At 41.9% G+C, this 18,291-nt stretch overlaps 1 protein-coding gene across 2 annotated transcripts in view; it reads right to left on the reverse strand.

The window, feature by feature from the left end:
* Nucleotides 1-10,986, reverse strand: part of IPPK (inositol-pentakisphosphate 2-kinase) — a 29,950-nt gene extending 18,964 nt beyond the window's left edge. The window contains exon 1 of one of the 2 annotated variants that reach the window (XM_039734236.1): nucleotides 10,808-10,986. In XM_039734236.1, coding sequence (XP_039590170.1) covers nucleotides 10,808-10,888 — 81 coding nt within the window. In that variant the 5' untranslated portion in view covers nucleotides 10,889-10,986. Of the gene's footprint in view, nucleotides 1-10,460; nucleotides 10,653-10,807 lie in introns of those variants that run through there. The other variant, XM_039734237.1, reaches the window with a different exon arrangement.
* Between the last annotated feature and the right edge of the window lie 7,305 nt (nucleotides 10,987-18,291).

Raw genomic sequence — 18,291 nt, forward strand, 5'->3', positions numbered from 1 at the left:
CCCAGCACCACTTCCATCAAGGCATGGCACCATCAGAGTGTTTAGTTAGCTGGATAACAGTTCCAGAGAGATAAAAAGATGAAAAAGGCAGGCTGCAAACAGAAGGGGAGAAAAAGAAACAGTGCAGGGATGTAGGAAAATGTAACACATAAACATTAAAAGGCTTCATATCTTTTGATGTAAGATAAGTTAGAAAAATAATTAATTCAAAGGAAGAATTCTCTACTTTTTTTTTTTAATCCCTGCATATGTTCAGTCTCCATTTAGTGACAAAAGACTAAAAATAACAACCCATCAGAACATCACACATTACTGCTCGTACTCTCAAATAAGGAATTTAAGGACATCTCTCAGATGAGAGCAGAGCAGCTTGATGGCAGATAACAATGTTCTTAGTGGCTCCAGGCCCATACTAGGCCTACAACAACAACCATTTCCAATTGTTATGGCAAACTGAAAACAAACACTAGCAACAAGGATACCGAAACTGAAAACACACCCACCAGCGCTGGGCGGAGATGATGGAACCAGAGGTGGTCGGGGCAGCTCGATCCCAAGCGTTTGGAGCCCGCAGTTTACAGCCCCACCAAGAAAGGCAAACACCTCTTTAGCACCCCATCACCAAACAATTGTTAGGGTTAGAGCACCACAAAGTTAAGGACTGCCAATAAGGAGAGAAGGAGCTGTGAAAATACTCAGAATCGGTGGCATCGCAGACCAGCAGGATGTGTACACACAGCTCTTGTGTCCTGGGAAAAAACAGTGTCCTGTCCCCAAAAGCTTACCTGTAAGAATTTTTATTTTCCAGAGCAGTTACTACAGCTATTATATTAATCTTACTCAATCAAATCCAAAAAATAAAGTAATCCTTGGCAGCTCAGCCAAAATATGGCTGGAATCAGTCCAGGTACTTTGGATTAGGCAGTAGAGTTATGAAACCAGGATAAAAGCCTACATTTGTTTCTTTACAGCTTGGTGTTTGATAATGACCTTATTCTGTGACCTCACTGTCATAAAATGCAGGCCTCCTGAACTGGAGAGTTTTTAAAAGTTAAACACAACTGGGGCAAATCTATAATCTTGATATTCCCCTTCAGGGAACAACCTCTTTTGCATCATGGAGATTTTTTTCAGGTCTCTTTCTACATTAGTAATAAAAATCTAGATAAGAGTTGGTTGCAGTGAAAGAAATAGGAAAAATTAAAATCAGCTCAACTGCTGGTCAAATTGCTTAGATATACAGAAAGCTGTGTGCTTTCCCTCTGCTTTTACCACCTCTGCTCACTCATGTTTAAAATAAGTTTCTGTACAAAAATACAAAGAATTAGCCTGTCCAAACACAAAGCCTGGGAAACATCAGCCTCTCCTTTTCCAAATAAGCAGGTTCACGTCATTTGTTATTACTCTATTATTATTCTAAGCAGCACACATTAACTGCTTTTGTCTGGAGGCAAAGCACCGCTCTGACATCTTCCACAACTGGAAAAGATTCTCATCTCCTTGGGCTCACATATGCAAGACCGACTGGTAAAGAACAAGACTGAGAAGCAACTTCTCAAGTCCCAAAAGGAACTCCACCCCCCTTCCCACACCCATCATCTCCCTCACTCCACAACACCTCATAAATTCTGGTATCTAAAAACTCACCAGTATTTTTGCAGGCACTATTTGCAATTTTACATGACAAAGCTACTTATCTGTTGCTTAAAAAGGCACTCAATACAGAAACAGAGTAACTAAGCCCATCTTTCTTTTAAAGTTCTGTATGTTAAAGTCACAAGTTTCCAATTATAAACACGAGGTGAAACACTCTCAAAGACTGGTAACAAATCTTCTCTATAGTTCTTCTCTGCTATTTTTTGCATAATTTCACACACCACCACCAGCCACTGCCAAAGGAGATGAAGATACAAAGTCAAATACTTTTGGAGAAAATAGCGTCTGTAAAGGTTCTGAATTTCTTTGTAACTGGTTACTTAATTCCCTGTTTTGCTGACCCTGAAGAGCTACCAAGAACTTATCAAACTCCAAGGATGCCAGACCTGCCACTGTGATTATTCAGTGCTACCTAATCATTGTGGGTTTACAACAACCTACAGCAATGGCACCTACAGAAAGTACATTCTAATTGTCAGTCCAAGGGAGGGAGGCAAACTGAACACAGTGATATGCAAATACTGATTATTTATAATTTGCAGTTATACTGCAAATACTAAACCACAGTTCCAAGGGTACTCAACACGAACTATGGAATTGTTTAGCTGATATTAAGCTATTCCTGCAGTAGCACACTGCAGCTGCATGTAGTATTTGCCAACTAAAAAAATTATTCTGACTTTTTTTATTCCAAATCTACATCCCATAACTCCTTCAATTCCAATTCTAGTTTTAGGGGTTTGAACAGAAAACAATGGTTTTCTAGTCAGAAAATGCAATTTCTGGGAAGGAGAGAAATGGACAAAGAAGTGTTATCTTCACATCTCAGAAAAGACAGTGACAGGGAGAGTTTGTCCTTCTGAGAAATGGTGGAACTCAGTGCAAACATGCCCACCATACTGCCCAGGCACTTCAGCCAAAGCTTACCTACATGGTACTCAACACAAGACATTTTTAAAGGTCTCCCCAGCCAGGGTCAGCATGCTGTGCAATGTGAAGGGCTATGAGAGATAGAAACAAACTGAGTACTAGAAAATTTTGCAGCTTTTGAATGAATACACTGGTAATTTCATACACAATTGTTTTCCAACTCAGTTTTGTTCTACATAAGGTGGATAAGATCACACAAAACAAAGTGAGGAAAGCTACATTTCCTGCCAGTATGGAGGAAGTTTAGCAATTGCTCACACATAATGCAAAGAAGCATTCAGAAATAGGAACAATACTCTTTTATTTAGCACAGAAGTCCTTGAAGAACAATGGTTTTATTTCTTAACATGAATAAAGGATTTCTGGCATGGCATGTGGCTTTATACCATTCAATATGGCAAACCCTTATTTGAAAGCAAACCCCCCATGACACTTGTTTTATTTAGCACAGAGCTCAGAGCTTGCATCAGCCTTCAGGTGCTCATTACAATTTTTTTTTCTGCTTGGTTATGATCTTGATTCCCTTGAGAGTCAAGCACTACCTCAGGTTTCACTTTATAGCTAAGCTTCTATAACCTTGCAATGCACAGATGGTACCAATTCCGAGAGAATTTAATGATTGCACTGTTCAAGAGTGAGAAGGAAATGTCTGCCCTTCAGCCAAAGCAGCTAATCAGAGCACCTGAAATGATATCAAGTGATACACCCACTGGTATGAGGTGGAAACACATACCAGAGAGAGAAGAGGATGAATAAACCCATTGATGCCTGGCCCTCAGTGTCACACGGCCCTGACGTCCTTGCTGTGAAACAAGGAAAAATGGTCCTTAACATATAAAAGCATTTCAAATACCTCATCCATCTGTCAAACAGGTGAGTTGTACCAATCAGAACATAAAAACACATCCTAAGCTTCCTCCCTTCAACAGCTTAAAGCCCCCTCTATCAGCAACACACACTTCCCAGCATGAAGCTGCCAAGTCATCTGATGTTATGCTGGGGAAACCAGGCGTTCCAGGAAATTATTAATGGGGGCAGGAAATAAAGAGTCAAAACAGTAAGAGGGATTAGAATGAAGTTAAATAATTAAATGGAGAGTTAGAACAAGTGAGTAATTCTCAGCATCCAGAACAAGCCAACCAGAAGGCACCTAAGCAAGCCTTGTGCTCATGTAGAACCCAGTGACTCTGCTCCTTCCCGAGTAAAAGCAGGTCAGGGAGGACACTTCAAGGAGGCCAGAACACCTCCTTGACACTTTATTCCATGTCACACACAAATCCACTGAGACAAAAGGAACAGCCACTGAAAAGCTGGGAGGGAGGAAGAACCAAAAGAGTGACTAAAGCAGGCTCTTGGACTGAGCACTCCCACACAGCTTTGGGTCACCCAAAGCAAGCAACCCACGGCCGCTGTCAGCTGAGGGCAGATACAGAAAAGGCACAGAAACTCCATCACTGCATTACAAGCACTTGTAACAGACACAAAAGAAATATTTTTGAGATAACCACTTGATCTCAACTGCAAAAGGAACTCGTTGAAGTTTGAGCCAGCACTGAACCCAACCAGAAAAAAATAGGATCATTTTTAATCAAGGCTAATGACCTCCTCAGCTTGACTGCAAAACTGGGATTTGTTTTACATTTTCACTGGATATAGCCTTCAGCATTCCCAAAAGTTCCACAAAAAAAAAATACCCAAAGTAGAGTCTGAATTCCTAAAGAAGGTCACCAAAGGACAAGTCTGGTCCAACACTCATTATGAGCAAAAGATAGCTTCTCTGAAATAAGTATTCTGCAGGGAGGAGAGAGGTGCTGCTGCTGCAGTTAAATGATCACTGTCATATGGGATTGATGTTACACCACAGAGCTTCTGTCTCCCATCTCCATCCACACACATGCTGTGTTTCCCCATCTGCATCTACAAAACTTAAGGCACTCGTATAAGAAAAGTTTTAATTGCTGCCTTTCTGCTCTCTCTCCTCTCTACATTCAGCCCTGCTACCCAGTGCCACCTTCTCTTTCACTTCATGGAAGACACTAAACCACTTTGCATTCAGAGCATCCTTTCAGTGGAGAAACTTGAAGAAAACAAGAAAATTTTAAATTTAACTACTGGTACAATATTGAATTGAAATCCTGATATGGAATTAAAATTCCTTGATGTTAACTCAACCTAACAGCTTGGGGCAAGTGTGTGTCAATAAAAAGCTTCACAGCTAATTCACAGAACTGGAAGTACTTTCAACTCTTAATTCTTTGTTTATAGTATTAAAGTAAAACCTTTGTAGATTGTACTGAAGTAGAGTTGGGTCAATTAGTTATGGTACCAACAGTCACATTGTACCTGTTTAGCCAAAGAACTAAACACAAACAAATACAAAACTGTCTTTTTCTTCATCCACTGACCATAGATGTGTATCTAAATATCAATTAGCCAAGGTCAATGCAAGGATCCTACAGTTTAATACAGGTGTCACAAAGGTTCCCAAATTCCATCTCGAACTGGTGACTGCCCTCTGTTCATAAAAACATTGTTGTTCCCAGCAAGACAGGCATCTCTTCCTTTCTTTTCACTGACGACACGCCCTGATTACATTCTTGGCTTTTTCAGCTGGTTTTCATAGCTGCTTCAGTCAATTTGGGCAGAAGCTCCTCCACTTGTTTGCAGTAAGTAAATAAAATGCTAAAAAATCAAAAGCAATGACAAGTAAGAAAGAAGGACTATTACCTTTAGCCATCAAGCTGTCCTCCTGTCCTTTTGTCTAAGTAGGCAAAAGGTGTGCGGGTGTGGGGGTTTTGTTAAACTCTGTTTTGTTAGACACTGCTGAGATATGCACACACCCAAAAAAAAAAATAAACAAAAACCCAATGCTGGAGAATCCAGGTCAAAGAAATGCCCTATGAAATTAAAAAGAAAACACTAAAGAGAAGAGGCAGAAACTCTACACGATCAGATGCAGAACTCCTCCCTACATTACATGATTGCCAAATCCATCAGAAGCAGGAATTTGGAATGTAAATATCAGAATCTCATCAAGGAGACAAAAATGTTTTAGTTCAAGTCTTACCATAACTATGCCTTTCCAATTAGTCAAATTAAAATTCAATAAATACAAGTTGCATTTTGCTTTTTCTGGTAATATCTTTTGTAAAAGAACCAAGAGACCAGAATGTGGCCATATTTAATCAGAGCAATATTCAGAGCAGGCCATTAAATACTATTGTATTTATAACCACAGGAACAGCAACATTTCTTTAATTGAAGCTTCTTTAATACAGCCTGTTCTATATTTCCATGAAAGCAAGACATTTATAGATATTAATGAAAAGAAAAAAAATACTAACACAACTGAACAGAAAACAGAACACAACTGAAGAAAAAATTTTCTTTATAGTCAGGGATCTGGAATTTTTCAGGAACAACTCAGAAGTTTCGGGGACATCAGTGCTTACACAGACTTCAGTAGCACAAAACAGATTCAGGCAACTCCACACAGAAAACAACAGAAGAAACAGGCCACACAAGTTTTGTGACTTGTACAAAATGACATCGTCAGAAAAAGCACCTTAAGAAGATTCTCTCAAGAAGACAGCAAGTGATGATCAGCATCGTCCCTTTCTGCCAAACAAGACCAGAGGAAAGCTGCAGATAATTAAGTCATTCCAACCAGAAGCTTTCTACTCTTTCAGCAACACCCTTCTGTCTAAACATACAACCCTGTCCTCTCTTCAAGTAAGTTTATTGCAACAGAACTGAACTTGTCATTATTCTTATAAACAAAACAACAAACAGCCACAGGAAAACTCTTTCATAATGCAAAGGCACTATGAGGAACAATTATCTACCCTGATTTGACACAAATCCCTTTCTCATAGACATATTTCAAAGCCCCAAACCAAATCCCTCTCCCCTCTATGCAGAAAGTGACTTCCTGCAGATGCTTTGCAGCCATCATAATGCAGGGGCCAGCAGAAGCAGCTACAGACACGGTGAAAGCAGAGATTGCTGCTGAAGCACCAGATCCCCTTCTCTCCCTGCACTCTGCTCACTACAGTCCCTTCTGCAGCCACCACAAGAATTGGGAAAGATGCTTCTAAAGCAGCACTGGACATCCTCCATCTTTACCACAGGTCCTGAAGGGAAAAGAAATATCACAGAGAAGAGACATATTATTTGTTTACTACAGGCACCAGTTTTGAGAATCTTCTGCAAGCTTCATTACCTGGCTTGACTCCCTCATCCAGACTCCTCAGCTGCTTCCCTTACCTTCCCCATCTCCCCTCCTTTCCCTTTTCTTACTTGTAAGCTCACAGATGCTCTGGAGATGGTTTATGCATTTCCTAATTAAGTCCTTACCAAAACCCAAAGATATCTGCTGGGGCTGCAAACATTCCAAGACACGAAGTAGATGAACACTAACAATCCAGGCATCTGAAGCCATAAACCACAACCTTTTGCAACAACACAACAAGGTTGTTCTAGACCATCTCACTGAATAAAATCCAAGCTGGGGGAAAAAGCCTCCCATTTTCCACTTGCTCATACTCACCCTGAAATACAAGTTTAATGCTCAAATGTATTTCAGAATTGGGCTTTTGGTTACCACAATATCCCAACACACAAGAAGTAAAACAGAGGCCAGAAGTAATGTACATACTTCATGTCATAAAGCAGCTACTGCAGACTAGCAGCACATGTTTCAACAGCACAAGGAAATCCAAGTTATTATTCCTAGAGCTGCTTACACTACTTTCTACAAACATCTACTGAAGCCTTTTGAAATGAGGTGTTAAATGTCCCGTAAGAGCAAACAACTGACTGACTAAAGTGCAAAACTCCAAAGGAGGATTTCCAGCTCACTTCTGATGGGTGCTGCAGAAAGACACAACAGCTAACCAGGAGATAAGTGCTCTGCAGCAGTGCCTCTGAGCCCTCTCCACCCTCAGGAGTAGGGACAAGGAGGGAAAGCACTTGCTTAGCTCTCTTTCTAAATCTGAAGCCAAATTTGAAGCAGAAGGAGCAACTCTCCATTAAAAACTCTGTGAAAACGAAACCTCCTTTCTAAACTACCTGGATGGCTGTGATGGTGCTTGGTTGGGGGTTTGTGGAGCCGTGTCTGTATCTGTCCTGCAGCCCAGATGTCTCACCAACACCTCAGAGTTACCAGCTGTATTTCACACTAGAATCATAAGGTAGCAAAGTTGTCTGATCATTCTAGCACTTCAGCAGACTGCAAGACTACACAAAGGCCTTTCGACCACAATTCAGTTTCAATTTGAATTAATTCATTCTCAGCTTCAATAAAAACCAAAAGGAAAAGCTTGACCACCAGAGGCATTTGTACCATAGTTCTGTACATCTTCTGGAACTTCAGATTCTCCAGAACTGAAACTTTAAAAATTAATGAAAGCAGAAGTTTGAGTGCTCATCAAGCAAGCAAGCACAGAGTTCCAGTGATAACAATGGGAACTGGAAATGCTCGGTAGGCATTCCATCTTTATTCACCAGATCACTGTCTAAATGCTGCCAAACTAATAAAGTAACTCTGTGAAACGACCACTGTAAGAACAGATGTGCTGAGTAGCCATGCCGTGCCTCAGGATCCTTACCCTGCACTGGAGGGACAGAGATGCACTTGCAGTGATTTCAGCACACAGTGAGACTCCTGTCACTGCTACATCCTGCAGGATTAATTACCAGCAAGAGGAAAAAGCTCAGCAAGCACTGACGGCACTTTCATGGAACCAACAGAGCAGGTTCCATAGGATGCCAGCATCCCCCTGGCAGACCCAGCTTTGTCAGGACGCGCTGGAAAAGCGGCTGCGTGTCGCCTGCGTCCAGGGCTTATCAGCTCCCTGCCAGCAGAGCTGTTTGTGGGGCATGTGACTTTTCCATGACCAACTTTTTAATTTGGTACTGCACTGGACTAACAATGGGTTACATTCATGTCTTAAAGGGCAACCTACAGGGAATGGAGCAGCCCCAGGAATCGAGCAGAGCCTTAAACAGGGGAGAGCACCCTGTGAGGACATGGCCTCGTGGCCCTCTCTGTCCATCCCCAAGCAGCCTCAGCCCCCACAGGCAGGACGGGAGTGCCCAGCCAGGCTGCCCACCCCAGCCCACACACCCTGCACGGGACACACGACCTTGCACAGGGCTGTTATCAGCGCTCCAAGGAGCGGTGCAGAGAGCAGGAGTTCAAACACAACACCCCAGACCTCGTCTCGTGGCAGGCAAAGCAGCTCATGCCCTCCTCTCCAAAAGGACGGGGATTCACTTTTTTATTGAAGTTCAAAAAACAAAACTTCTCAGATTTTCCAAAAGCAAGGAAGAGAGGCTTAGACACAGAGAGGTAGGGAGCAGCTTTCTCTCCACATTTCAGAACACCACTACACATCAGAACATGGAAACCACAAGCACTGTTCCCATCTGGCCTCTCACTTGTGTCTGAGCATCCATTCACGTCTCTCCCACCACCACCAAATCCCTATCCCTCCCTCTTGCACTGATACATAAAAAACATGAACTGGGAAGCTACAGAATGAAGTGAGGACAGTCAAAATGCCTCAGCTGTGCTGCTGATCTCTCCACACAAACCTGAGAATAACTCAACCCCAGATCACAAGAAGGATGATTAATGGTGCAAGCACATCCTGTTCCTAAGAGACACAAAGTTACAATTAACATCTAAATAGTAGTTATAGGCTTCAAGTTCACCAGACTTTGTCATCAGTAGACACAAAGATCCAAAATGTAAGCTTTACTGTTTCAAAGTTGTCTACAAAGGAAAAATTGTAGCTATTTCACTTTCACTCTAACTTTACAAAGTTTTAGCATCTTGTTAGAAAGAGAACTGGCAGGCTCAGCAGCTATTCTGAATCACTGGCTGACTTCCTCACTTTCCACATCTTTAAAGATAATCACAATTACATCACTAATAATCCATTATTTATCCCGATTCGCGTCATCCAGTGACTGAGAAGTTTCTACATCCAGTGACTGCCTTTTTCAAAGTTAAATGTGACAGGAAACAAAATTATACATGTTCTTCCACCAAAAATTGCTTTTAAATGGTATTTGATATAAATCAAAAAGAGGGAAAAATGCCAGAGCCACAGAAGTGCTCCTCCTAAAGTTTGGAGAGCACCACAAGATTTCTAGCATTTTCTCAGGCTTGGTATTTGTTAATATTTGACATCTAATTCATAGCTATAACACAGAAAAGAGACATTAAAATAATCTGGTCTTTTCAGTCATTCGTTTAGACATAATTTTTTAAAATTATTCTCAAGATTCAAACTTATTATAGATTTTTTTCTACAAAAATCCTACATTTCAACATTCTGGCTTTGCTGAGTTTTGATCTATGAATCATCAAGAACATTCTGTGGCAAATCCATACCAGCTTTTAAACTAAAATACAAATACATCTTTAAAGCACAAACACGGCCACAGGCACTTTTTAGAAAAGGAATAAACTTCTTCAATGAATACATATCCCAATACATTAAGTAAATAATGCACATGCAAGGGGGGCATGAATACACTGTCAGCATAAACTGACACAGAGTCTGCTTGATTGGATTCAGCTTTGTTTAACCATTACTGCTTCAAGTGCTGAATCTATTTTACTGGTATTTTTTAATAAAATACACCTCCGTCCCCCATGCCCCCCTCCCACCCAAAAAACCCCAGACAAACAAAAAGCGGGGAAAACCCCAACAAAACAAAAAAACCAGTCCAACAGGTACATGGGGGAGTGGGGATGAGGTGAGCGGCGGGGTCACCCCCCAGCAGCTCCCTGGCAAAGCCAAAATCCTAAATGAGAGCCGGGAGCCCGGCCCAGCGCTGCAGCGAGCGCTCAAACTCCTCACCGAGCCCCAGTCGGTGACAAAGGGAAAAACACGCCTTCACCAGCTCGCTTTCTCCTGTCACATCACGCACACCCGGGAATGAAGATGGAAAAGGCGAATTTTTAGCACTTTTCCTCACAGCTCCCATCTCCAGGCGGCAGCTGCCCGGCCGGCGGCTGCTCTCCCTCCCATCCGTGACGGAGGACCCGGGGAAACGCCCGCTCATCTTCCCCACGAGACGGGCCCGATCTCCCCGGAACAGAAAACTCCTCCGGGAAAGAAAGCAGCGAGGGCGGGCGCCGGGGCCGAGCGGCCGCTCCCGCCGGGCCGCCCCCCTCACGCGGGCCCGGCTTGCGGCTCCCCCGTACCTGGCAGTGCGAGACGACGAGGCTCTGGTTGCCTTCCCCGTGGTACTTCCATTCATTCTCATCCATCTTCTCCACTTCCATGCCCGGCCCGGGCCGCGCGGAGGGCAGGAGCAGCCGCCAGCCCCGCCGCCTCACGCCGCCACCATCGCGGCTGCGCCGCCCGCCCTCAGCCGCGGGAAGTCCCGCCCGCCGCGGGCGCCATCCCGGGCAGCGCCGCCGGGGCAGCGGGAACCCTCCGGCGCCGCCCGGGCAGAACCGGCGGCGGAAAAGCGTGTTCTACCTCCGGGAACGGCCGGTCAAAGGAGGGGATGGTCCCGCTCTGCTCTGCAGTGCTCTCACCTTCAGTCCTGTGTGTAGTTCTGGGCACCACACTGTAGAAAAAGGGACTAAGCTGTTAGAGAGCATCCAGAGAGGCCGTAGGGATGCAGAAAGGCGGAGAGGGAAAGGCTTGTGAGGGGCAGCTGAGGGCACTTGCTTTGTTCAGCCTGGAGAGAAGGAGATTGGGGCAGACCTCATCTTTATCGGGAACCCAGCCAGAGTGGGGTCGGGCCCTGAACAGGCTCCCCTGGCTCACAGCGCTCACGGAGAGTTTGTCAATGCTCTCAGGGACACGGTGGGACTTGGGCTGTCCCAAAGCTGGACTCCGATCCCGACGGGTCCCTCCCAGCTCCGTGTGTTCCGCGGTGTGGGGTGCCCCTGTAACCTGCTCCCTGTGTGGAAGGTGAGCTCGCAGTGGAGGACCTGCACACAGTCCAACACCCAAAACAGGGCAGGTTTTTACCCCTGTGGGATTGCGTTTCACAGAATCACAGAATCAATTCGGCTGGAAAAGGCCTCCAAGATCATCAACTTGCAACCAGTCACCACCTTCAAACCCGGCACCAAGTGCTACTTGCAATCTTTCCTTAAACACCTCCAGTCGCTCCCAGTGACTCCACCATCCCCCTGGGCAGGCCCTTCCAATGTCTTTGCAGCTACAGTTTCCAGTTCTGCTGGTTTGAGTTTTACAGATGTTTTCTCTTGCAGTCAAGTGTCTGTTTAATTAGCCTTGTGTTCCAATATACCAAGTCGTTCAAATACCCAGTGTCAGAATCAGAAAGATGAACATCTGTGTAACATTCTTTAAAAATTAAACAGTAAGCTGTTTTCCCAAGTATGAATATACACATATAGAAAACAGTCTAAAGATCCGAACTCCCTATCACAAACACAGGATCAAATTCTAGAACCCTTAATCCAGTAATTTTTATGACTAGGAGTTTTGACCAGAAGCAGTGAAACTTACCCTTCAATGACCATTTTAAACCAATCCCTAAGGGCTCTCTGAAATTCCCCCTTTTCTTTCCTGCTTCCTCACAAGGCTCTTCATGACAGGGGCCAGGCTGGCACAAAGGAGGTAATTAACACTCAGAAGCTTTCCTCTGTATAATGAACATTTGTATAATTTGGATAGTACCCAAACCTGACTCTCTATTGCAGCTTTTCAAAAGAAAGTCAAAGAAAAGTAAATGGTGCCTTTTTTACAGAGAGAGAAGATGCAACTAGAAGGCTGAAAATAAAACTTGCATAAATCTGCAATGAGTCACTGATCTTTTTTTTAAATATGTGTGGTGTAACTTAAACACATAATCTAATTTCACTAAACATAAAAAATGGGTTAAACAAAATATGTGCTAAAATACTAACTGATAATCACGTTTCCTTTTATAGCATACTCTACATGCCTCCATGAAAAAGGAATTTTTGCTCCTTTGACCATTTGATAAAGATGAAAATAATGATAGTGATTTCTTTAAAGTAGGTTTCTATCATCTGTGTTTGCAAAGTTTCTCTATGTGTGTTACTAGAAATGCATATCTAAAATACAAGAATTAACCATACTATTCTGAATTTTAAGAGTGTTATAAAGAAGTTTCACTCAGGACTGTAAGACTGTGGTATTTATGATACTATCATTAAAAAATAACTGTACTTCAGGAAAACAGTATTTGAACACTCTTTAGGCTTACACTGAGAAATATATAGGGAAATAATACCAATGTATTGTCTTGCAATGGCAAAACTAATAGGCCTCATTTTTAAAAGGAACTCTAGCACAGCACATTCTTTCATAGTTCTGAAAAATGCACACCTACAGAGTCAGAAATAAAGTGGAGGTTTGAGTGCACGAGTAAACAGCACTGAGGACACCAAGTTTTAACATATTCTTTCTCTCCAGCAAGGCACTTCCCTCAGCTCCTTTTCCTCCAGCATGCCCAGGTGCAGAACTACCACCTGGGCAATTTGAGGCAGTGCTCTGAAAATAGGCTGGTGAAACTTAAACCTGGAGGGACAAAAGCCTATTTAACGTATGTCATTTCTCCCTGCATTATCAGGTCTTATTACTCATTCCAGGTATTATCTACAACGTGCTTGGACTGAACTATCAGAAGCCTTGGTGCCATTAAATGCCATTCAGGTACTGCCTAACTGGAATTCCCCTGTCAGGTGGTGTAAGTACAGCTGGTGTGGACATACCTGGATGGGTTTTAATGAGGTGCCTTGAGGTCTGCGAGCACAGAGCTCAGTGACCTGCAAAATCCACCCAGGGGTCTCAGCAGATGGCCAGGTAACCTGTGGTTTTTCAGTGTGTAAATAAATGAGTTTAAAAGTGCAGCAGGAATGCATAATGTACCTTCAGTTCTCCAGCCCCCACTTCATCCCCTCAGCAGATCTTTTTTTGGTGTTTGAAGGAGTCAGCAGAGCACCACAGGCCTGAAATCTCTTTTCCTCAGAGAGCTGTAACTGCATTGTGCTTTATGGCACAATCCCCATTTCTTGGGATATTTTGGTGTTGGGAAGCCATCAACACTGAACTCTCTCATTTGCCATCTTTTGCAATTCGTAAGTTCACCAGGGAATGAAAATAAAATTGTAAGAACAGTCCACAGTCCACATATTCACTTTGAGGAGGAAAAAAAGTATCAGGCAAATATTTAATGTTGACATTCTTTGCTATAAAAAGTTCATTAAATCCAAATATGAGGGGAAAAAAAATATCATTACCTGAGACTCGTGATAAAATTGGGTGCCAAAAATACAAAGGTCTTGTAAGCTCATGAGAAGCATTTCTGTACAATAGGTACATCTTAGTTCTCTTGGTTCCTAAAATGAAAGAAGCTTCTGTATAAAAGAAAGGATATTTTGTCCTTTATGAAAAGAGTAATCGTGACACAAAAGATCCTCTCCTGTGACCTAGAAACATCTGCCTGGAGAAATCAGTTTTAAAAATCACAAATTGAAGGCAATGAGTCCAAAAATATTAAATGGACTTGATAATACAAGAGTGAAATTGTGTTACAAAATACCATTACTATTTGTTTTAAACTACTACACCATTTTCAGTTTCAAAAAATAGAATTCTGTTTAAATAGGAATGAGTTTCATACTTTTATTATACTCAGACCAGCAGAAATAGAATATACTTATGTAACTCAGATCATTCAAATGTTCAAGCTTTGTCTTTTTTCTCATATCAGGCTGCACCATGCCACTGTTATTTCTTGAATCCCTGCTTTTTCTACATAATTTCACACACATACTGGAAGTGCAGGAAATTTCATGCTCCAACTGTCATTTCACCATCTCACACTGACTAAGAATCACTGACCCTACAAAGAAAAAAAGATTACAATAGGACTGGAGTGTGTAATTTGATGGTTTTTTTCAGAAAGCATATGTGGTGCTTTAAACCACAGTAAAATATTGTAGAAATAAAGGGAAGTCATGGCTTCAGGAATAAGGCTGTAGGTAACAGGAAAGGTGACTTTATGTGAATAAAGATAAAGCCACGTCTATGTTGTTAGCAGATAAGAGCTTGCACAAACTTACCACAGATATGGATAAACAGACATTATAACTACCAAGAACTTTAATTGCTACATACAGTCTGAGAGAGTTACAGATTTATAGACACAGCTTAAAGAAGAACCCTGTACTGTATATCTAACTCCAAAGAATTTCCAGGACAGACAATATTTTTTACATGTAGACAAGACAATTAAAAAAAACTTCCTGTACACAGGATGCCTATACGTTTATTGAAAATAAAAACAACTATTTATCAGTGGGACATGATCCAAAACACAAACAAATGAAAAACAGTGTTGTTGTGATTTTTTTTTTGACTGGTGAGAGAAAATATATGGAAAAGATGTGCTGTAGGAGGTCATTAAAGCAAAAAACTATGGTGAAATCCTAGTAGCTTTGACAGGGTATTAAGGCAGAAAGGAACAAGACCAACCCCATCTAAGCACCTCCTTAAAGTCTTTTTAGAGCCTCTCATCTGCAGGCAAGGAAGGAAAGATTAAGGGATAAAGAGCTTTTTAGGTGTTGCCTTGTATTAATGGACATACCAGCAACTAAAAAGCAAAATACTCTTTCCATAAAGAGGTGAATGCAGAGCAGTTCTGTAGCCACAGGACCTGTGGTGCTTTCAGGCCAGGCCAACACTCCTCAGTGCAGGTGTTCCCTGTTGATGCTGCACTGTTTGCTCACCATCAAACGCCTCTCCCAACTGCTCCTGTGGAAACACTTTATTGTGTCCTATCACAAATATTCCCCAGCCTTGTGCCCAGCCCTTGGACCTGTTAATGGTTAAAGGACAGCATTCAACTTCTTTTTCAACCTGTGTGATCCTCTTTAAACAGGGAAGAGGACGTGTAGATTAACCTGGTTTTCAGCTAAATCGCCATCGTTTGGCAACACTTCTGTAGGAAACCTTGAAACCTTCCCCATGAGAACTTTCAGTTCACTGAGTACAAGGTCTCCTGAAGATAAATTACTAATTTATGTGTAAATTGGTGACATGTTAACATTTCAGTTTATACCCAGAAATGCCAATCTATAATAGATGGAAAACACCAAACAGCAATATATATACAGTGGTACAGACACACTGGGCATCTACCACTTTTGTACTTATTGAGAAATTCAGATTTATGTTCCTTGGCGCAGCTATCAAATACTTTCAAAGATAGAGATCCTTCAATCCATATGTACTACATTTTTAAATTATTTTTATTAGCACTGTATTGTTAATGATTTTGGAGTGATCTCATTATGCAAGTGGCATCATAAAATTCAGTGTTCCCCCCAACCAGCTCCCTTGAAGAACCCAATTTACTGGAATTGTCATGATCGATACCAATAAGCAGAACTGATAAACAGCCAAGAGACACCTTCTAAAATTCTAAGCCTCACATTATCTGTCATCTCCAGTACATGAACACAGATGTGATGCAGTTCCCAAGCAGAGGCACCAATATAAACATTATGGAATCTCAAAAGAGTGATCTGTGCTCCACTCCAAATCTGGCCACGTGTCCCTGTGTCTCTCTCACATCACCCTTGACACATGGACACCCATGAGTCACCTCAGAGTCACACCCATGAGTCACCTCATTCGATTATTCATCAAATGAATGGTTGAGTTTTCTCTGGTGGGATTTTTCCCAAAAACTTGTTTTGTTGACTCAGCAAAGCAGCGTGACACACGGCACAGCCACTCAAGTGCTCCAGCCGTCACTGGAGGAGGAGTGGGGACACATCCCACATCCCACATCCCAGGGTTTGCCGCTCTGCTGCCAGCTCCCTCTCCGAGCACAGCAGGCTGGTTATGAAACTGCACTTTGAGCAGCTGCAGAACCTCCTGGCACGACAAACACGGGGCCCTTCCACAGAAAGGAGACAAGGCAGAAGGAGCAGATAGCTCTGGGTGTGCTCTGACAAAGCAGCAGAGCTGGAGAAATGTTTTGGGAGAGAGAATTATGGCTCATTCAGCAGCGCAGGAGCTGCTGCTGGCTAGGGTTTGGGTTGGTTTTTTTTCCTTTCTCCCCCAGAAAAACACATGAATTTGAGTTCTCCCATGGCCTCACTGCTCCATCTACCCAGGTGATAAAAGAGAATTGAAGGGAACTGCACAATCAGAGGATCGGTGATAACACATTCCACTGAGCTTTATTGATTTAAAACAGCTATTTCAAAGGTGACAATCTACAATTCCCTTGATTAAGGTGGAACGAAGTCGATACTTAACAAGTGATTATGAGATCTGTCTGACTGATCATCTGCCAAAACCAAGAGCAATATCCTTTGCAATTAAAAACTTTATGATGATGTCCCACTTGAATACTCATTACTCATATTTATGCTTTTGTTTCATGTCAGTGGGAATATATATATATAGATGCACACACACAGATCTCTCAGGTCAAGCTTTAATTCCTTTTTAGCTCACTTAAGATGATTGAGTGAGCATAAAGTCTGGATCAAATTCTATACTTACTAAAACAGAATCAGGCCCAAAAAGCAGTAAAGCTCCTTCTCACCCAAAGCCTGGCACCTTGGAAGGTACAAATCCATCTGGCATGAATTTATAGATTAAAAAGTTATACCTTGATGATCCACTTGATAGCTAGTTCTGAACCTGCCTAAGAATCTGTGACACTGTGTTACAGTGAGAAAAAAAAAAAGGCGGGGGAGGCATTTCCATTTCCAAATCATCCCTGGAGACAGGCATTTAATTGCAGTTACAGGTTTCCAGGGGTTTACAGCCTTGCAAAACAGATAAAATAGGAAACAGCCTCATCTGCTGGTTTAAGGAGACACTATCAGGTGCATGACTTAATTTTTCCTCTCCATGCACATCTCCCTGATGTCATAGAACAAAATCTATAGGATTGAAATTTGGGGTTGTTTGTTTGTTTTTCAGTAGCAAAACTATTTGCACACACTCCTCATATGATTGCAAATCCCAGGTAATTCAGTGAAAGGAGCAGCTCTGAATCTCCTTTCTGGCCCCTGGTTGCTAATACAAACAGACACATCTAAAGAGATTGCTCAAAAGCTTCCCATGATTTAAGTTTCATGTAATTTTACTGAAGCAACACAGTGTTCCTAAATCAGCTATTCCATGGCACTATTTGTTTCAAACAGAAGTGTTTGATGGACATTTTTGCTGTTGAGTTTTTTCTTGTTTGCTTAAAAAGTTAATTTTAAAAAACCATCTTAAATGAAATTATTGAAAAATATGCCAGCTTCTCTTACTAAACTTTTTATTAAAAAGCTTAAGCAATGAAGAAATTAGTGGGAAACAGTATGGAATAGCAGGTCACCCTGAGCTTAAGGATGGTTTTTTGGCTGTCTTTTTAGTCTCAGCGCATCAGAAGAGGCTAAAAGTCAATGGAAAATAATAAAAGGAAAAATTTAAAATAGGAGGTGAGGATTACAGATGTAAAGCTGCAGTCAAAAAGTAGAAGAAATTAAGACAAAAGCAAATAATACAAGTTAAAGTGCAGAATATCAGAGGTCCTAAGCCTGAACTGGTTTTAGGTTTTTTTGAGCAAATACCATTTCAGAGTTTAGTCCTAGAACATAACTTATCACTATGTGAAAATCATACCATAACTATTCTTTATCATAACTTGATTCTTTATCAAGGACAC

The sequence above is a fragment of the Passer montanus genome, unplaced genomic scaffold (genome assembly GCF_014805655.1).
Source record: "Passer montanus isolate IOZ18808 unplaced genomic scaffold, ASM1480565v1 scaffold9, whole genome shotgun sequence".
Taxonomy (NCBI): domain Eukaryota; kingdom Metazoa; phylum Chordata; class Aves; order Passeriformes; family Passeridae; genus Passer; species Passer montanus.